The sequence below is a fragment of the Mirounga leonina genome, unplaced genomic scaffold (assembly GCF_011800145.1).
Source record: "Mirounga leonina isolate KUSES-001 unplaced genomic scaffold, KU_Mleo_1.0 Mir_55, whole genome shotgun sequence".
In the NCBI taxonomy this organism is placed as follows: domain Eukaryota; kingdom Metazoa; phylum Chordata; class Mammalia; order Carnivora; family Phocidae; genus Mirounga; species Mirounga leonina.
In genome coordinates, this window is record NW_023270816.1 from 4,120,069 (window position 1) to 4,140,041 (window position 19,973).

General features: G+C 42.5%; 1 protein-coding gene across 7 annotated transcripts in view; it reads left to right on the forward strand.

The window, feature by feature from the left end:
- The window catches only part of LOC118001935 (mitogen-activated protein kinase kinase kinase 4), a 75,470-nt gene that overhangs the window by 49,852 nt on the left and 5,645 nt on the right, over positions 1-19,973 (forward strand). For 2 of the 7 annotated variants that reach the window (XR_004676885.1, XM_034992117.1), the window contains exons 11-22: positions 387-548; positions 1,137-1,270; positions 1,907-1,985; positions 2,938-3,016; positions 6,886-6,982; positions 7,791-7,934; positions 11,216-11,316; positions 11,964-12,044; positions 14,702-14,893; positions 15,942-16,012; positions 17,795-17,911; positions 18,797-18,956. Coding sequence is in view for 5 of the 7 variants with exons in the window: in XM_034992117.1 (XP_034848008.1) it covers positions 387-548; positions 1,137-1,270; positions 1,907-1,985; positions 2,938-3,016; positions 6,886-6,982; positions 7,791-7,934; positions 11,216-11,316; positions 11,964-12,044; positions 14,702-14,893; positions 15,942-16,012; positions 17,795-17,911; positions 18,797-18,956 (1,417 nt within the window). In the remaining 2 variants the exon portion in view is untranslated. Of the gene's footprint in view, positions 1-386; positions 549-1,136; positions 1,271-1,906; positions 1,986-2,937; positions 3,017-6,885; positions 6,983-7,790; positions 7,935-11,215; positions 11,317-11,963; positions 12,045-14,701; positions 14,894-15,941; positions 16,013-17,794; positions 17,912-18,002; positions 18,957-19,973 lie in introns of those variants that run through there. The other 5 variants (XM_034992121.1, XR_004676886.1, XM_034992118.1 and 2 more) reach the window with 5 other exon arrangements.

Here is a 19,973-nt window from a genome sequence, read left to right on the forward strand (position 1 = left end):
ATGATACAGACTTCCTGTTGGATTGAAATCCTGTTTGATTGAAGTCATACTTTAGCAACTGCCAAGGGGGAAAAAGCGGCTGGTGGTTGATATGCAAAATATTAAAGATGAAAGCATCTTATAGGAATTAGACATTATCATTTTAAATGGATTTTTTCCCTCCTGTATTTCATAAGATGTTAAAGAATACCTAATACAGCTAAAAACAAACTAAATAAATAAATAAATAACACATTTCCTTTATTTTTGAATGACCAAAATAAATATGGCCAAAATGTATTGCAATGATTAGTATCTGTGATGATGAAAGAAATCTTCCTCTAAAATACAGTTAAGTATTAGGTGATTTGCTTTGTTTGGATTAATTATGGTTTGGGACTCTTTAGAATGATGCACTAGAGCTTTGCAACAGAATAAGTGATGCCATTGACCGAGTGGACCACATGTTCACTTCAGAATTTGATGCTGAAGTTGATGAATCTGAGTCTGTCACGTTACAGCAGTACTACCGAGAAGCAATGATTCAGGGCTACAACTTTGGGTTCGAGGTAGGTACAAAAGAAGAGGAAAAGCACAGTGTAACCTCACAGTTGCTCTCTAACTTACCTACCAAAGTATGAGGAATCTTGTACAGCAAATCAAGAATGTCATCTTACCCGCTGCTGGGTATCAGAAATGTTGGTTTCCTTTTAAATTGTCAGATAGTTGTCCAGTTTTTATTTTGTGCTAACAGCTTTCTACTTCCGTTTTAAAACCTTCTTTAAGAGATGTTTAGTATCATAAGAGTACATTCGTAATTTAAACTTACGAGTAAAACATTGGTGAAAGTGCATTTTAAGACATTGCATTATCTTTAACTCTTCACACTTTTTTCTTTTTTATTATGTTCAATTAGCCAACGTAGAGTACATCATTAGTTTTTGTTGTAATGTTCAACGATGAGCACTGGGTGTTATATGCAACTAATGAATCGTTGAACTCTTCCTACTCTTGAAAATATCTGTTTTAATTGGATTTTGCTTTTTGTTTATAGAAAAATGGTATTTTATGAAACAGATGTGGCATTGGTAGTGTTTAGATATTTATATAATCATTACTTTCCTCTTAATTTTGATATACACAAAATCTTCTTACAGTATCATAAAGAAGTTGTTCGTTTGATGTCTGGAGAGTTTAGACAGAAGATAGGAGACAAATATATAAGCTTTGCCCGGAAATGGATGAACTATGTCCTAACTAAATGTGAGAGTGGTCGAGGTACAAGACCCAGGTAAGGACCAAGTAGATGTATCCTAGAACTGCAAGTAACTCAGTACTCCTGCTACAGAGAGAGAGAGAGAGAGAGAGAGAGAGAGAGAGAATGTTGGAGAAGCCTGTGAAGCTGGAAAATGCAGGAATAAGAGAGGGATGTGGGAATGGTAGTATTTCATGTGTATATTTTATGTGAGATTGCTGAGCAGATGACACAAAAAGGGGCATCTTGAAGTCTTTGATGATAGGATTTTGCTTTGTTGTGTTTTTAAATGAAACTGTTAACACAGAAAACCCCATAATTTTTGGAAAACTTAAGAAGTTCCATAATGAGTTAACTTTAGGGGAGCTCATATTCTCCCTGGACACGTCTTCCTGATTGCTAATTTTTTTCCCTCCCTCATGCAATTTAAGCCTTTTATGAATGTAAATGGAAACAATTTGGTAACCAGTTCCTTTATTAAGAAGCTGTTTGTCCTTTTTTCTCAAAACATGCTATAAATTTACTCAACCCCAGGCATTTACATAAAGATGAAAATTGTGTTTTTTTCTTAGATGATAATTTTCCAGTCAGATTACTTTTCAGTATTGTATAGGCTAAAACTGCTACAGCGTTTTCTTGGTTTTGTGATTATTGAACTTCCTCATGTAACAGGTGGGCAACCCAAGGTTTTGACTTTCTACAAGCCATTGAACCTGCCTTCATTTCAGCTTTGCCAGAAGATGACTTCTTGGTATGGAATATTCTAGAGTTTTGTTTTGTTTTTTAATTAAAGAAATAAGTTGATCACTGTTCCTGATTGTGTGTTTTTTTATAGTTGTTCTTAAATATTTTTTTCATAATTGTAATGATAACGCTGTAAGTTAAAGCACTCATAACAACGTAGTAAGATATTCCATGTTCTTTTGTTTTTATAACAATATTGTTCAACCGACTAAGTCAGTGGATATCTATGAAGCCTGGTACTTCTTTTTTTTTTTTAAAGATTTTATTTATTTATTCACGAGAGACAGAGAGAGAGAGAGAGAGAGAGAAAAGCAGAGGGAGAAACAGGCTCCCAAGGAGCAGGGAGCCCGATGCGGGACTCGATCCCAGGACCCTGGGATCATGACCTGAGCCGAAGGCAGACGCTTAACCATCTGAGCCACCCAGGCGCCCCTGAAGCCTGGTACTTCTAAAATATTTGTCAGTTTCAAATTTTATAAAGTGCTGACTTAATAGTTACTGCTTTTTAGCAGTTTAATGAAGAACAAGGATTAGCTGTTTCACTTCAGCATGCGTCATTTGAGAGCATGCCAAATGTTAAATATTACCACTGTTATTCCAGTACATTCCATCAGCTCAAAAAGATGATGTTCAACATGTGAATTCAATCATGTTAGCCTCCAAATAGTAGAGATGATTATAGGAGAAGTTCCTTGCTTGTGCACATCATTGCCTTATGGGGAGTTGAATGCTAATTTGCTTTTATTTATAAAAATTGAATGGCATATATTCTTATTATTTTAAAATATGTGCAGTTTGTGTTTAATTTGTTTGTATCTATTGTCTTTTAAATGAACTTTGAAAGTATTTACTAAGGATAGCATAGCATATTTCTTTTAAATACACTGAAAGCTTGATTTGTGCTACTTATATCATTGAGAGAATGTACATTCTTTTCTTGTCCTTTCCCATTTGCCTAGAGTCTTCAAGCCTTGATGAATGAGTGCATTGGCCATGTGATAGGAAAGCCACACAGTCCTGTTACAGGTTTGTACCTTGGTAAGACGGCAGTTAGAACATTTCCCCTAGCACCTCCTGGTTTGGGCAAGTGCGTCATCTTACGGTTGCGGCCCTTCATGCTGGGTAGAGAAGTTCTTTAACAATATTGAAGAAGACGGCAGTGATAGGAATGAGGTGTGTGTATGGGGAACTCCACAGTCCTAAATCCAACAGGAAGATTAAAATGCCAGCACAGGATATGCACTGCCTGCCAACAGTGTTAACTACACATTTTAATTAATTAATGTATATTTTGCATACCAACAATAAATCTGTTCTTCTCTTAAAATCTCTTCTTCTGGGAAGGAAAGACTTGTAGAGATAGCTGTCTGTTAGGGAGCAAGGGCCTTTCCTGCTAGAGGTGAGTGAGTATAATTGTTCTGCCCCCTTCCTCACCTTTCCAAGGAGAATGAGTTTGTTTTCTTCTCCACAGCTAAGAATCTCACCACTAACGGAGTAAATTCTTAATTGATTTTACTTAAAGAAACAAAAAAAACCCCAAAAAACGCAAGTTATGCTATGATATACTTTCATTATAGTTTTCAATGACAGTTTAAACTTGAAACTTTAAAACAAAATATATCAGAAAAAGACTGTGCCTTCCCCCATTCTTGAGATAGTAAATAAAAGCAAAACTGTATTTATATTTAATAAACATCCAAAAATGAAAACTTAGAAATTTTGAAGCAGTTTAAATTACACAAAATAAAATAATTCATAAATGGTAAACTTATTTAGCAGGAACTGTATCTTAAAGGGTGCTTGCTAGCCACAGAAAATTTAGTAGACCAGGTCTTAATGCTTGGTTTCTCTGTCTTTAAAATTCACTCAGTTACTCATTTTATACCTTTTTTTCTCCCAAGGCTGTTATGAAATGGAAGTTATCATTTGCAAAACTCTTTGAACATTGTATATAATGTTACAATTTTATAGCATTCTATATTCTTATGGAACTTTTGATTAATCATATTATCCTAAAAACTTGGATTTTCTGATCTCCTAAAATATTTCACTAAGAATACATGATCAATAATTCAGTAAAAATCACTTCTTTAAAATAACTACATATGGAATCATTTTCATGGTAGCAAAATTATAACATAGAGTATGTAAAGAAATGTAGCAAATATACATGTAGAAAAAATGTCAAGGTAGAAAAACGCTACAGAGGAAAGAAAGAAAACAGTTGTACTCCCACGGTTGATGGGTAATCACTGCTGCCGTGGGGTCCCTAATTATCCGTGTGCCTCTCCCCCAGCTGCCGGTGGGTGGTTGGTTAGCAGTGCTGTCTGTAGGCGGGAGGTGCTCTTTGTCTTCGGGGCCACGTGGCTTGGTGGAAGTAGCACTGGCTGAGAGTCAGATTGCCAGACAGCCCGGTGACCCGGGGCTGCCCGGGTAACATCACTGAGCCTCCTCTGCACGTGCACAACATCGATGCTCATGAGGGCTCTGCATTTACATTTTGTAAGCTGTAGTGCTCTGTGCACGGCAGCAGTCTGCATCTGGCTTTGTGCTCTGTCCTTACAAGGGCAGTTAGGGAAAGGGAGAGCACACCAGCTGTCGTTCCTGCTGCCTGTCTTCCTCCCCGCTGCTCCGCACTCGGAACCACCGACAGCAGCCTGGTGGATAGCCTTCCCTCGGTTCTGCACGCTCACGTAATTGTACAGATGCATTCTGCCTCCTTTATGCTCCTGGTACCACACAAGCACAGACAGGCTGCTTGTTCTACGGCGTAAAGGTTGGGCCACGTTGGATACTCATCTCTTGCTCTTCTGGCCCGACAGCTGTAGAAATTCCTCCCTGTCAACGGTAGAGATCCAAGTCGTTCTCCTTAGTGGCTGCATTGTGTCCGTTAGTGGGTGTATTACAGTTCTTTGCACCCTTTCCTTGTGGACATTGGTTTTTTAATTTTATTTATTTGACAGAGAGAGTCACAAGTAGGCAGAGGGAAAAGCAGGCTCTGCTGAGCAGGGAGCACGACGCGGGGCTTGATCCCAGGACCCTGGGATCATGACCTGAGCCGAAGGCAGATGCTTCACCGACTGAGCCACCCAGGCGCCCCATGTTTTGTTAGTTTTTGCCCTGAGAAGCATCTCTATAGTAAATATCACTAGTGAAATTAGAGCGTCTATTTTATGTTTATTGACCGTTTGGATTTTCTTTTCAATGAAATAATCACAGTTTTGCAGCAGTTACTTACATATACTCTTTTTTAAAATTTTTATGCCTTAGAAAGTTGTAACTTTTTTTTTATGATTTTATTTATTTATTTGAGAGAGAGAGAATGAGAGAGCACATGAGAGGGGTTAGGGTCAGAGGGAGAAGCAGACTCTGCTGAGCAGGGAGCCCGATGTGGGACTCGATCCAGGGACCCCAGGATCATGACCTGAGCCGAAAGCAGTCGCCCAACCAACTGAGCCACCCAGGCGCCCCTTACTTATATATACTCTTAAATGTTCTCTCTCATATATGAAGAATGTGGAACTCCTATGCGTGTGTTTTAGCAGCATCTTTCTTTTATACTTTGAAGATGAAATTTTGTAGTGATACTTGCCTCCAAAGTTCCCAGTATGTTTGCTGAATTAAAGACATCACCTTCCTTCCCGAAGCATTTTTATTGCCTTTTTTTTTTCCTCTTTTTACCTTTGTTACTGTTGGAGTTCTTTCATTTACTATCGTAATGGTTGAGATAATGAGCCAGAGACACAAATTGCCTGAATTTTTTCTTAGTAATTGCTTGATTTTTGCTTTGCAAGTTTTCCCTTCAGATCTCTCCATTTTGGGGATTTTGGTGTTTCTTGTGTAATGTTATTGACAACAGACAAATCAGAACCGTGAAGAAGGTTCTTTATTCCATTTAGGATAAAGCGTATGTAGATGAAATAAAACATATGGCATGAAATTATTCACCTGAAGAGAAAAGACAACATTTAAAAAACTAAGGAGGGTTAAAACCAAGTGAAAAGTAAGAGGACATGTGTCAGTCAGGGCGAAATAGACAAAATGTTACACGTGTGGTACCCCAGTGGTGTCTGGTTTGGGGAAAGGAGAATTATCAGCGTTTCTATAATCACTAGGCAAGGGCCCTTTAAATTTTTATTTTATTTATTTATTTATTTATTTATTTTTTAAAGATTTTATTTATTTATTTGAGAGACAGAGAATGAGAGACAGAGAGCATGAGAGGGAGGAGGGTCAGAGGGAGAAGCAGACTCCCTGCCAAACAGGGAGCCCGATGCGGGACTCGATCCCGGGACTCCAGGATCATGACCTGAGCCAAAGGCAGTCGCTCAACCAACTGAGCCAACCAGGCGCCCCTAAATTTTTATTTTAAATTTTATCTAGTTTTTACCAGAATATTTAAACAAAGAAGAGAAGAAAACATGTTCTGAAAAGACGAATAGCCCACTTAAACTGTGTCTGATCCTCCTCGTTTGGTTTAAAGGAATTAAATAAAACTCCGTATACTCAGGAAAATGACAGTGACCATCCCTGACTCAGAACCTGTTGAAGTGTCAGCACAGGCCAGAATCTTTCTAAAAATGTAGCCAGCATCAAGAACTCTTTGTTATCTCCGTCTCTAGCTGGGTCACATTGTTTGTTTCCTGTCCATTGTGTACTTTCTCTCCAGGATTTCAGAAATGTTTTTGATGGCTCAAAGTTTGAATGTATAATATACCTTTTATAATTTTTAAAAAGTGCATTTTCAACAACGTTGGTCTATGTGATACAATTTTCTTACTTACATAATGGGTTTATTTTGGCCACCAGCAAAGTCAGGTCCCATCCCGTTTCTGTGTGGGGACCTGCTTTGGCTTTTTCTGTTGACTCCTTTAACAAGTTGCATTTATCACCATTGTCACTGGCAGCTATTCATCGGAACAGCCCCCGTCCTGTGAAGGTGCCGCGATGCCACAGTGACCCTCCTAACCCACATCTAATCATCCCGACTCCAGAGGGATTCAGGTATTTGGAGCTTATGTAGCCGTTTGCTGTCTGGGTTCTTCTCTGAGCTTCATGCTTCTGCTCCGACGGCTGCTGGAGCTTGCTCTGATCACTGAGTGTTTTTTCTGTGTTCTCGTGCACACTGTTTTAAAAGCTCTTACTTAGTTGCATTATCTCGAAGATACACCACAGTGTGCCTTAGTTGCAAGAGAAGAAAACGTGCAACTTTAAAACAGACTTGTACCTTTCCAGATAACTTAGTTTCTCAGCTTATTTATAACCTCAAGCTACTAAATGCTTGCTGGCTTTGGAATAATTCTTTCTTTCTCTTTCTTTGAAAATGACCTTACAAAAACAAATTTGAGTGTGCATAGCATAGTAAACATTTGAAAAACAATCCTACACGTCAGTGTAGAGGTGAAGAAAAATTGGAATGATCTTTCCAGTCTTGACTTTCATGTGTGTCTGTAATCTTGAAGCAACTTAAAAACTAGAGTGAGTTCTGAAACTCTAGCACAAAGTATTTCCCTTGAATGTGGTGGCATTTCTGCATCTTGAGGGAGTGAGCATTTTCTCTCCCCTGTAGAATCACTTTTTAAAAGTTAATTTTATTTGACAGTATTTGCTAGGAGAAGACCACAATTATTTTTCAGAATAATTAGTTTTTTTTTCTTTTTTATGCCTAGACCTGAATCTCAAAGAAAAATTTGCATTTTATATTTTTAAATATTTTTCACTTCCTCACCCTATTGTATTCTTAATTGAAAACCACTGGAGAGTCCAGTCCCTTTTCTCAGCTGTGTTCCTGAAGCTTTTCTTCTCGTCTCAGCACTCGGAGCGTGCCTTCGGACGCGCGGAGCCACGGCAGCCCCGCTGCTGCTTCTGTCACTGCTGCGGCCGCCGCCGGTCGCCCCGGCCCCTCGGGCAGCGACTCTGTGCCAGCCAAACCTGTCAGCAGTGCCCATGATACCAGGTAGTCACCCTCCACCAGTGGCATGCCTCCTTGGCCCCCTCCTGGGCACTTCTGCAGCGGCCTCGGCTTTGGGACGTGGCCCGGGGACGTGTCACCCCCCCTAAGGCTCTAGCACCCAGAAGCACGAGTACATAATTTGCCTGATTAATATTTCCTCGGAGCTAATGTTAACCACAATGACCAGACTCCCTGCCAATAACAGCTCTTCGGAGAGAGTATCAGACCGAAGAGCCTGGTCCCCACCGAAGGGGACGTGAGAATTTTGGCAAGTAGTGCCTTTCTTGAGGGGTCGGTCCCAGCGTAGCTCAGAGATGGCTCTAGTTAACACCATTAGGTGGGGATTTGTTTTTTCGGAGGATCACTTTTCTAACAAGTTTTCTAATTTATAGAATTATTGATTAGAAGTAGTTTATGAAAGTTGGAAAAATGTGTTCACGGGGCTTGTATCTTATATGGAGAGCGTATCATTACTAGAGAGAGCTTTCAGACACTTGGCAAGCTCCAGAAAGCCTCTTGCTTGAGTCTTCTGTATAGGTAAGGAGTGTGTTGCGCTTCTTCCCATTCTAGTTGTTAGTTTTGACAGAGGATTTCGTCAAGGTCTCATAGACTTAATGGAGAAAGGACATTCGGTCACTCTTAACTCTCCCCTTACGTCTGGCAGAGGGGGTACACTGGTACTCTTCTCATCTTCCGATAAAGATGGGGATAGAGTCAAATAAAACTCTATGGGTTGAGGGTCATCTGAGCAAAAAAGATGAAACTGTGAAGGAACTCAGTGCCCTGTATCTTGCTCCAAAGAAAAAATACTAGTATGTTGTTGGCAGAAAGATGACGTATAGCTTTAGAATTGAAGAAACACTAAAATGTCTTTAGACTGACTTTGTAACAGTCTAAAATTTCTACAAACATTTCCATCCTTCTCATTCATTAAAATAATAACTGCTCGTAATTTGTAGTGATAAACATCTATAATCTAAGAAAAGTCAACGTATTTTACAGCTTAAGCTGTCAACCAAGACAATTAACAGTTTACTATTAAACAGATTCCCATTTACCTTCTTCATTTTTATGTTGAGAGCATTTCATGGCAAATATTTCCACATATGCCCTCCTGTCCCTGAAGGAGGCACTGAAACTACTTTTTTGTAAGTGTAACTCAGGGTGAAGGGAAGCCACTTGCCCTCACGTGCAGACACAGGGGCGGAGAGCACTTCACCATGACCCGCTGCATCCACATTTGCACACCATTCCTGCAAAACTAGAAAATGGAGGAACGCCCCCCACTTTTGTAGAGGTTCCTGAACTGTGGCTTAAGGCATTTGTGAGCTGGAGGTGTGGTACGTTAAGTGTATTTTAGTGTAAAAGTAAAGTACGTGTGGTCAGCCTTCATGTGCATTTAGTCTTCGGCTTTGTGCAGGTTGTTTTCAGTCCATTGTGAGTAGCATTTCATAAGTATTCTTCATCTTTTGGATGATTCTTGACACATAGAAATTTTACCACCATCACAGTGTGCCATCTCGAAGGCCATTTTTTACAAAGGAATCACGATCTCTTGACTCTCTGGTGGTGTGTAGGTGATGGTGGGCAGAGGACAGCAAGGCCAGGTGGAGATGCGCTTAGCCGATGGTGGTTTGCCGCACTCCTGCGTTTGAGCCCGGCTCCTGTTCAGTTTAACTTTGGGCCTGAACAGCCCCTTTGTGGTGGGCCTGTGCAACAGACCCCGAGGTGGAGGCACGTGCCCCGCCGACGTCCTGGTATAGCCCGGCGCTTGTGAACGGGCTGCGGGGGGGAAGCTGAATGATGGCCAGGACTTCCAGCATCAGCAGGAAGGCCCCCACCTCACGGTGTGTGGCCCTTCCCGTCCTAGAGACCCGTCAGCCCTGTGAGTGAAGTCTTACTGTGCCCCACAGCAGCCTTTGAATGTTTTGATTTGATTTGGTTTGACTTAGGAAATAGTCTGGGCTTTAGTGATCTTACCATGTTTATAAAACTTTTCTACAGTGTTCTGTTTGTTGGGGCTGGGCTCTTACTGCTTTGTGAGCCTGATTGTTAATTTTTCAGGGATTTTGCAAGCCGGTTGTTACACCACTGAAATTGTAGAACTCCACAGCTAGTAGTTAAACATTCACCAGCACACTATTTCTTTTAAGTATATTTTTTGCCCAGCAAAAATCTCTGAGGATGTGGAATTGGCTAATTTTATCTCTGGGGGATCAGGAAAATAGAGGGGTCGTGTGACCTCTGCTTGGCAACACAGTCTTGGGTGTGGCTTTAGGAGTCGCGGGTCTCTTCACTTCAGTATCTGTGATTTTTCCATGAAATGGCATCAAGACTTTTTGATGAACCCCATGGCGATAGAGGATGTCCCCCTCTCTTCAGACTTAACAATTATGCTAGATTTGAGAGTTTAGGGAAATAGAAAAGCAGTGCATACTTCATAATTTGTGAACATCTGTTCAGTAGAACCCTGTCGCCTTAAATCTATTCAGCATCTGATGGAAAGGAGCATGGTATCGCTCATACACATGAAACTTGTTAATAAACTTAGGCCATACTTATCTTGGATTATTTGAATTATAATTTTAAGACTTCCCTTATTTAATTCTGGGTTTTACTCTATGGATTCATTCTGGATTTCTAAACACACTTAACTTTATTCTGGAAAAGCAGCAAATTAACTTTGTTCTTTACATGCTAAGCTTCCTGCTCTTCTGCCCCTTTGCTTGGCGACTGCTTGAAAAATCATTAAGTGTGCCCTTGCATTTTCTTAGTAAGAGATTTGAAATCTTTTGAATCATGTAATAATTTTAACACTTTAAATAGAATTAAGTACATAAATACATAGTATGATCAGAATTTTAAATATTAGCTCTGTTTGGCTAATAATTTTTATCCCTCCTGGGCTTAAATGGTGGAGCTTTCCACACATGTCAGTAACCCTTGAATAAATCCTGTTTTGTTTGTACTTTTGTTGTTTTTAACTTAAAACAGAGCGTTACGCAGTCAGGTTCTCATGTGCCAGCAGCGGAGGATAAAAATCCGACTGTCCTTCCCAGCTCCAGAGAAGGGTTTCCCAGTAGCAGCGCTGTTCACTTTGGGTGCCTAATTCTGTATCTTGGGGGCTGTCCGTCGCATTATCCTGTACTCACTTGATACCAGGTTTCCCCAGCGGGCAAAATTACCCCTAGTTGAGAATTACCGCTCTAGAAGAATCTCCCAGATCTTTCATTTTGAGTTCCATTGAATTGACAGCTCAATTTTTTAAAAAAATCTTGAAACAGGGGTTCCAGCGTCCCTGAGAACGACCGGTTGGCTTCCATAGCCGCCGAGTTACAGTTTCGGTCCCTGAGCCGCCACTCAAGCCCCACAGAGGAGCGCGATGGTGAGTGTGTGAGGCGCAGACTCTGGTCTCAACCGGCTGAATCCTCTGCCTCAGTTTACCAGTTTCCATGGGTTATGCCTCAGAAAGAAATGAAGAGTGAGAAAGAGGTGACAGCTCCCGGAGAACATTTGATATTCAACATGTTGGCTTTTTACTATAGATGCCTTTTTAGCTGTACTTGCATTTTCTAGGTCTACTTTTGTTGCTTTTCAAAGAAAATTATTCCTGATACTTTAATTGCCAAGCACTCTTATTTTCTTTAAAAATACAAACCTGTAGTAGGTTTGTTAATGATACACTGAGGCTTTATTATAATGCCAGGCCTCTTGAGGGGGGTCCCCAGAGAATCTAATTTCCGCTCAGTAGTCTGATGTCTTGTTATTTATGGAAGGTTTATATAGTTAAAATCATGTAACATAATGTAATCATGTAACATGTAATCATGACAACTTCTTAGTTTGGTATAGTTTTCTAGAATTGATTGTCAAGATAGCTTCTCACACTCACGTCAAATAGAAATTAATGACCAGAAAGGACAGGTTGATGGTAACTAATCATTGCCACGCACCATTTCAGTCTTGCTTTCGATTACGTAAGCATATTTGTTCCATAAATCTTAATTTGTGTGAAAAACATACTTCTTCCAGAACCAGCATATCCAAAAGGTGATTCAGGTGGGTCAGCTCGAAGAAGCTGGGAACTTCGGACACTTATCAGCCAGACGAAGGGTAAGAGAGAGAACGTTGAACTTAAGATGTTTAAGCATAAAGTGAGAAGTTTCAGCTAAAATATGCTTTAGCTTTTGAATTATTAGTCCATTTACATTAATATTTTGTGATCTCTTTTATACCTGTGACATTACTTCCTATGTATACTGTGTTTGTATGCGTTTCCTATTTCTTACAATAAATTATAAGCTCCTTTGGATCTGGAACATGTTTTATTCATCTTTGTATTCTTCAAGCAGTCATGGTGGTTGATTATGTAAGTCACCTTGGGTGGGCGTAGGAATATAATAATCTTTGTGAAATGAAGAACTATTCATGTCTTACGCTGTATGATAATGTTTTTGAGAAGCCAAATAGTTGGGCCAAGGTGATAACTGACAGAGCTGGGATCAGCGCACACTGCTTCTGTCTCCAAGTCCGGTGCTCTTACCTGACAATCGCCCCTTGGAAGTATGTTGTCCACCAAAGCCGGGAATAGTCGGGGGATGTCATGGAAGGGTGAGGCTTGAGCTGACTCTTGAAGGAAAAACTGGTCTGCATCAAGCCTGGAGGAAAAGTACAGGATAAAAACACATTTGGAGGGAGGCGCAGTGATTGTGTAGCAGTAAATGGAGGTGAACTTGAAGGGACTGGGGGAAGTCAGACCATGGCCAGTCTTTCAGTGACAGCTAAGTGATTAAGGCCTTTCCCAGAGATGGCAGGCAGCCCTGCAGCCTCTTGGGCACCTGGTGTGTTCGGGGAGTGGGGAGAAGGAGCTAGGAAGACCCTGGGGTGGAGGAAGCTGCTAGCCCGGAGTGGGGAAGAAATGGGGAGATGGGTTAGCATATCATTACAGTCATGCAGTGTCAGATACCAGACTAAGGTGGGATTTTCAAAAAAGGAATGAAGTCGAGAAATGACTGCCAGGCCTGGGGCAGGCGAGATGTGTGCGGCGGGTTTAGGGCAGGAAGATCCATGGGCTGGAGCCTGGGTGACGGGGAAGAGAGTCTCTCCAGTGGCTCCCACGTCACGAGTAGTTTCGCACGCATGCCAGGTCTCTGTGATAATTTTCAAAACAAATGCTTTGTGGTCAAGAGGACTTGGGAACTCTCAGGACAGTTACAGTTTGCATTAACAAAGATGGAGAAATCTTGAGAAATTTTTACTGTTTAAAAAAAAAGCCTTTCCCAGAAATATTTGACAGTGGAGTCCATGGGCTCATAGCTGTGAAATCTTGTTGTGCCCAGGAGACCTGATGTGTCATATATTGAGGTAAAACAGCGATTCATGTTTTTAAGAAATGGTTGTAGTAAGAACCTATAATTAGAACATTATAAACCTTGGGGAATTTCTCTTCTCAAATTAACCTCACAGCCATCCTCGTCCTCCTTGATCTCTTCGTTGGCCAGAAAAATCAGGCTCTTAGATAGTGAGGATACAGAATGAGGAGTATGTAAGGGGACACATCTAAGGCAGTGCTTTTCACATGACAGGTGTGACCCATCGATGGGTTGTACAGTCCGCGTTAAAAAAAAAAAATAGGATGGAGTCTGAATCACATGTGGTAAGAGTAATATCGTTTTATGAAACTGTTGTTTAGATCTCTGTATGTGTAGAAGTTATTTTTCACTGTAGGTCATGGTAAAATAAGTGGAAAAACTAGAGATGTGGAGCCTGAGGAGAAGGTAAGGAACAGTAGTAACAGTAGCTAAATCTTACTGAGTGTTGCCGTGTCCCGGGCACCAGGGCTTAGCGCTTTACGCATATGATTTCACTAAATACTCACAGTAGTGCTTGTCCGTGAGGTATTATTACCCTCATTGCACAGATTAGGAATTTGATATGTGAAGAAGTCAGGTAACTTGCCCATTTTCAAACACCTGGAAAATGGCGAAGCCAGGATTTTACCCGGGCATTCTGGTTCCAGAGCCTTTGCTCTGGACTCTTTCCAGAGAAGGGACAACTTAATTCGCTTCTCTCCAGAGATGGCTCCCGAGAAAAGGTGTGGTCTTTCAGCGGAGCTGTGATGCGTGAGATCTACTCCCCAGGCACGGTGGTGGGAAGACAGCATTTTAGACAGGCAGGAGAGTGTGACATAAGCTTGAAGTGAGAAACGGCTTAGAGTGTTCTATATGAGTCTGTTCAGTTTGGTTCGTCTGGGGCCTGTGGTAGGGGAAGAAAAGGAGAATACTGACAAAAGTGAACTGGGAAAGATAAACCAGGTCCAAATTCTGCAGGGTCGTGAATGCCATAGAAAGGGCTTGGATTTTTGGTAAACAGGTTGAGAACCATGAAATAAATTTAAGTAGGAAAGGGACATGATCAGGTTTTACCTGTTAGTAAGACAGTTCTGGCCAACAAGAGTGGCTCGGAGACCAGAGAGACTGGAGGCAAATGGGAAGTCACTGCAATGTCTGTCTGAGCAGCAGTCTGCAGGGAGGAAGTCATCGGCTCTGCCTTACTGGCCCGTATTTTGTATGTGTCTGTGCAGTGGGTGGTGTCCTCTGGAGCTGTTGGATTGCAATGGACTTGAACGCACCTGCTGGGTATCTGACTAGAGGACGATAAGCCGTGCTGTGCTGGAGTGCTCATGTGTATTGCTCTGTTTCTATTACTGTTTGCTGGACATTGACTCGCTGTGGTGACTGGGACTACTGACTTTGTGATTCTCCCTGCAGACAGCGCTTCCAAACAAGGACCCATAGAAGCTATCCAGAAGTCAGTCCGCTTGTTTGAAGAAAAGAGGTATCGAGAAATGAGGAGAAAGAATATCATTGGTCAAGTGTGTGATACCCCTAAATCTTACGATAACGTTATGCACGTAGGCTTGAGGAAGGTGACCTTCAAGTGGCAAAGAGGAAACAAAATTGGTAAGGAAATTGAGGAACCTCTGTTGGAAATGGCAAGAGTTACATGTCTTTAGGCCAAATCATGTAATTGGTCCTTTTCTCTTATAACATGGCATATCTTTTGCAGAGGGTTCTGTTTTTTAGTTTGTATAAATAATGTGTCTGTAAAATGTGTTCTAAGAGCAGCACAAGAGAAGATTTTAGAAAGATTTTTTAAAATGGTTCATTAAATTGAATCATTTTGCTTGATAACTTCAGAAGTTGCCAGTGGACGAACTACATAAACTTTACCCATTAGTTCCAGTTGATGTTCTTATGACTTTATTCCTTCCAGCACATTATTGAAGAGAGACTGGGTACAGATAGAGACAGTCTTCCCTAAAACATTGCCTATTAATTAATTTCCAGGTGAAGCGCCTCTTGTAAAATAACTGCTGGTGGCTCGTGTGACAGAAGGAGCCTGACCATGTTTCAGACCCTTCCGTCTTTTAAATGCATCTCTCCAGGGAGTGTTTAGGTCTGAAGAGGCCAACACAGTTGTAGTAATAGGACTCTGTGAGCCCCCAGGAAACCCTCAGCGTTCCGTAGAGCTATCAGGGCAGAAAACACTGAAAAAATCAAGTGCTTTATAAATTTTATCAATTCTTGTTATCAGGCTTAGTCATATATCCCCTTCGCTTAATGTCCCCAAAGATGTGTTGGTTGAATATCCACTCCCACACAGCCCGGGCCGTGCAGCAATGAGGCGTAGTTAGCCGGTGGCCGGGCTTACTCCTGACCCCCGGCCCTGACCTCCCTGAGGGCCGTAAGGGCTCAGAAGGGTGCCCTTCATGCCCCTCCTCGGGTTTGCCAAAGTCACTTCTACTCTAGATTTTTACAGGGAAGGCACAGCCAAGAGATTGCCTTCAGTCATTGGGGAATGTTCAGAAACATTTTGGGTCTTGCAATGGTAGATAATTGTAGATTATATAAATATAGAACCAGACTTGGGGAAGATTATTATACATCTGAGTGACTTAAAATGGCCTCGCTTTGGTGACTGAGAGCAGTGTGTTTGTTCTGTTCACAGGGGAGGGGCAGTATGGGAAGGTCTACACCTGTATCAGTGTTGACACAGGCGAGTTGATGGCTATGAAGGAGGTGAGTGGTCTGGCCTTGTGGGGGGCCTTTTGGTTTGAAGCCTCTGTGTGATAGAGGTTTGGTGAAGAAGCTCGTTTTCGAGGCTGTTCTTAGCACCTAGAGCTAGCTTGGCTGCCTCCATGTTGAGTCATCTAGGCAGATGCCCTGGGATGACGGAGTGTCCGATTCCAGTGAGGACGCCCAAACCCGGTGCACAGATAATTCTGCCTCCACCCAGGTGTGCTAAGTGCCATACAGAGGGAGGCCAGAAAGTTAGCTGAAGGCTGAGAGGGCGGTGGTAACAGTCTTACTGTTGGCGGAAAAGTTACCATTTGTGGTCAGTTTCAGAAATGAGCAGCATTTCAATAGCTGGAGGTACGATGGGGGAGAGCAGGGAAAACCTGAGGAGGCCCGTCAGGGAAGCAAACACTGTAATCGCTCAGGAGGAGACCCTTTGGGACTCGAGGGGCAGAGGAGCCTATGGGGGAAGAGGCCGGAGCTGCCGTGGCCCTCCCTCTCGCAGCTCCTGCGTGGGAAGACACTCACCTGCACCGCCTCTACCACCTTGTTCCCGCTGGGTCACGAACTTCTTTTTTTTTAAAAAAAGATTTTATTTAGGACGGCTGGGTGGCTCAGTCAGTTAAGTGTCTGCTTTCAGCTCAGGTCATGATCTCGGGGTGCGGAGATCGAAGGCTCCCTGCTCAGCGGGGAGCCTGCTTCTCCCTTTACCTCTGCCTCTCCTCCCCACCTCTGCCCCTGCTCTTGTGTTTTATTTATTTATTTGAGAGGGAGAGCATGAGTGAGGAGAGAGAAAGGGAGAAGCAGACTCCCCACTGAGTAGGGAGCCCGATGCAGGCCTCTGTCCCATGACCCTGGGATCATGACCTGAGCCGAATGCAGCCGCTTAACTGACTGAGCCACCCAGGTGCCCCAGTCGTAAACTTCTTTTTGAAACTTAAATTCAGTTAGTTAACATATAATGTATTATTAGTTTCAGAGGTCAGTGATTCATCAGTTGCAGAGAACACCCAGTGCTCATTCCATCACGTGCCCTCCTTAATGCCCATCACCCAGTTACCCCATCCCCCTACCCCCTCCCCTCTAGCAACCTTCAGTTTGTTTCCTATGATTAAGAGTCTCTTATCGTTTGTGTCACTCTCTGATTTCATCTTGTTTTATTTTTTCCTTTTTCCCTGTGATTCTCTGTTTTGTTTCTTAAATTCCACATATGAGTGAGATCATATGATCATTGTTCTCTGACTTATTTCGCTTAGCATAATACCTTCTGTTTCCATCCACATCGTTGCAAATGGCAAGCTTTCATTTTGCTGATGGCTGAGTAATATTCCATTGCATGTATGGACCACGTCTTCTTTATCCATTCATCTATCGGTGGACACCTGGGCTCTTTCCATAGCTTGGCTCTTGTGGACATTGCTGCCATAAACACTGGGGTGCATGTGGCCCTGTGTAACCTTGTTAAGGGCACAGTCATCTCACATCTTTTTATCTTCCCAGAACCTATACACTTGTGATCTCAGAATGTTTAATGTTTTTGTGAATTCAGTTTGCAGTTATGAAAATGATCCTATTAGCTGGTCTCTCACCAAATATTCCAAAGCAGGCATGTTTAATTCACTTGGAATGACAAAGCAAAGAAAGACTCCAAGTCAAGTCATAGACACACTGACCACAGTCCCGTGCGTCTGGATGATGCAGATGTCAGGAGGCCCTCGTGGGTAAAGGTGTCTTGTTTCTGGTTCGTGACGGGACCGGCGCTGATCAACGGTTTTCTCTTTACAGATTCGATTTCAGCCTAATGACCACAAAACTATCAAGGAAACTGCAGACGAATTGAAAATCTTTGAGGGCATCAAACACCCCAATCTGGTTCGGTATTTTGGTGTGGAGCTTCATAGAGTAAGCCAACTTTGATCACGCGGTTTTGTGTGAGGAATCAGTAAGGGCACAGTCGGAGTCCTGTTCTACATCGCAGGTCTTCTCATTTCAGAGCACAGTAACTTTGCCTAATTATCAGGAAATCTCCATGAGTTACATCATTTCTGCCTTCTCTCTGAAACTAGAGGAGTTCTTCCTAAAATGTAAGTTGTAGACTGTAGTCGTTAACCCGACATTATAAAGCACTGAAACCCATCCTGCCGATCAGAAGATTCTTCTAAAATGCCCCTTACACAGCGTGTTACTTTTTTCACCCCATTTTTGACTGAACCACTGTTGAGTGCACTGTCCAGTAATGCTGATTTTTCTTTTATGTGTATTTAAGGAACCGTAGCGAAATGAGAAAGTTAAAACTTCAAATTCGTTTCCCCCCTTGTGTTTAGAAGTAAACCCTTGGAGGGAAAGAGGATAACTTGGAGCATCTTGGTGGAGTCTGAACTTCCAGGGGAAGTTGAATAGTGGTGATTTTTAATGTTTTCACAAATAAATTCATATCTGAAAAGGATGTGTTTCAGTACTTAATAATACATTGATAGGGACAGCCCTGTTGGTCCCTGTCTGAGATTATATAGCAGACTTTAAATTCGGAGGATTATAGATAATTTATCACCTGTGATTTGGAGAAGACACTCTTACCCCGACTAGCTGTATAATTCCAGACAGGAGGCAGGCAGACACCTCTGTGTAGGAGTGAGGAATGACTGTTCTCAGACAAGTTCAGTGTTGAGGATGATGAGTGTAGCTTACCATTAGAAAGAAGATTCCTTTGGGGGGCAACCTGTGACGTTGTCCAGATTCTTCCCTTGGTGTACATGTAAACACACCTGCATCTTCTTCCTCCCACAGGAAGAAATGTACATCTTCATGGAGTACTGTGACGAGGGGACGTTAGAAGAGGTGTCGAGGCTGGGGCTTCAGGAGCACGTCATCAGGCTGTATTCAAAGCAGATCACGATCGCAATCAATGTCCTCCATGAGCACGGCATAGTTCACCGTGACATCAAAGGTAATCCTCACCCCCACCTGGCTGCCGTGGAGACCAGACTACGTGCCCTCCGCATAGTAGGTGCCACCAAGACACTCGGTCCCACTCCCACACATCGTTTCTGTAGAAGGAAGTGCTTTTGCTGTCGATACACTTCCAGAAAGAACCCAGGATCGAGAGACTGTGGAACACACGTCCCCATCCATGAGCAGAGACGTCTGTTCTGTCTCTCTGCATAATGCTGTTTTCATTGAGATCTGTTTCCCCAAGAATGAAATTCGGTTTTTTGTAGGCTGCTTTAGCCAGCCTTGTAGATTTACTAGACATTCACGATCAGAGCATCCTTTCCTCCATGTCGAGACTCTGAGGTGTTTCCATATGAGTGTCGTGAATATGTAAAGCGACAGTGAATCTGAAATGCTAGTGTAAGCTCTGTTTTGGGAGACAAGGTTTATTGACACCAACGTCCTCCCGTGTAGGATTCTGCTAACAACCGACTTGGTCATGTTGATTGATTCGAAGTGCTTTTCTCTTCTGGCTTGAGGGCAATAGTCAATGCTCGTCTCATAACTGTCCCTCTGGCATTTGCGCCTGACCTTTGTATTTGGGGAAACTGGGGATGATGAAAGTGACAAATTATTTGTCTCTGATGGGCCCCAGACTGAAGGATTCCACTCTGTCACATAGTCCGAGGCCGGCCTAGACACGTTCACTCTAGAATTGGCTGGCTCCCGACCAGGTGCTTGACCTAGGGCGGGGCTGGATCACTCCAGAACCTGCTTTGGTCTGAGTGTAAGGATCGTCCGTTCTCCCTCCAGTGGCTCCCCCTGAGTCCCCAGCACCCACCAGCCTTGTTGCCTCCCCACCTGCCCATCTTCCACATTGCTCTGCTGCCTGGGATCGTTCTGAGCATTTGTTTAATTGGCTCTTTGTCAGGCCCCGGCATGGCCTGTTTCCAGGTGTTCTGCCGCAGACACCTGAACTCAGTCTCTGACCCCTGTCACGAAATGGGACCTTCCTGTGTCATCAGCCATGGCC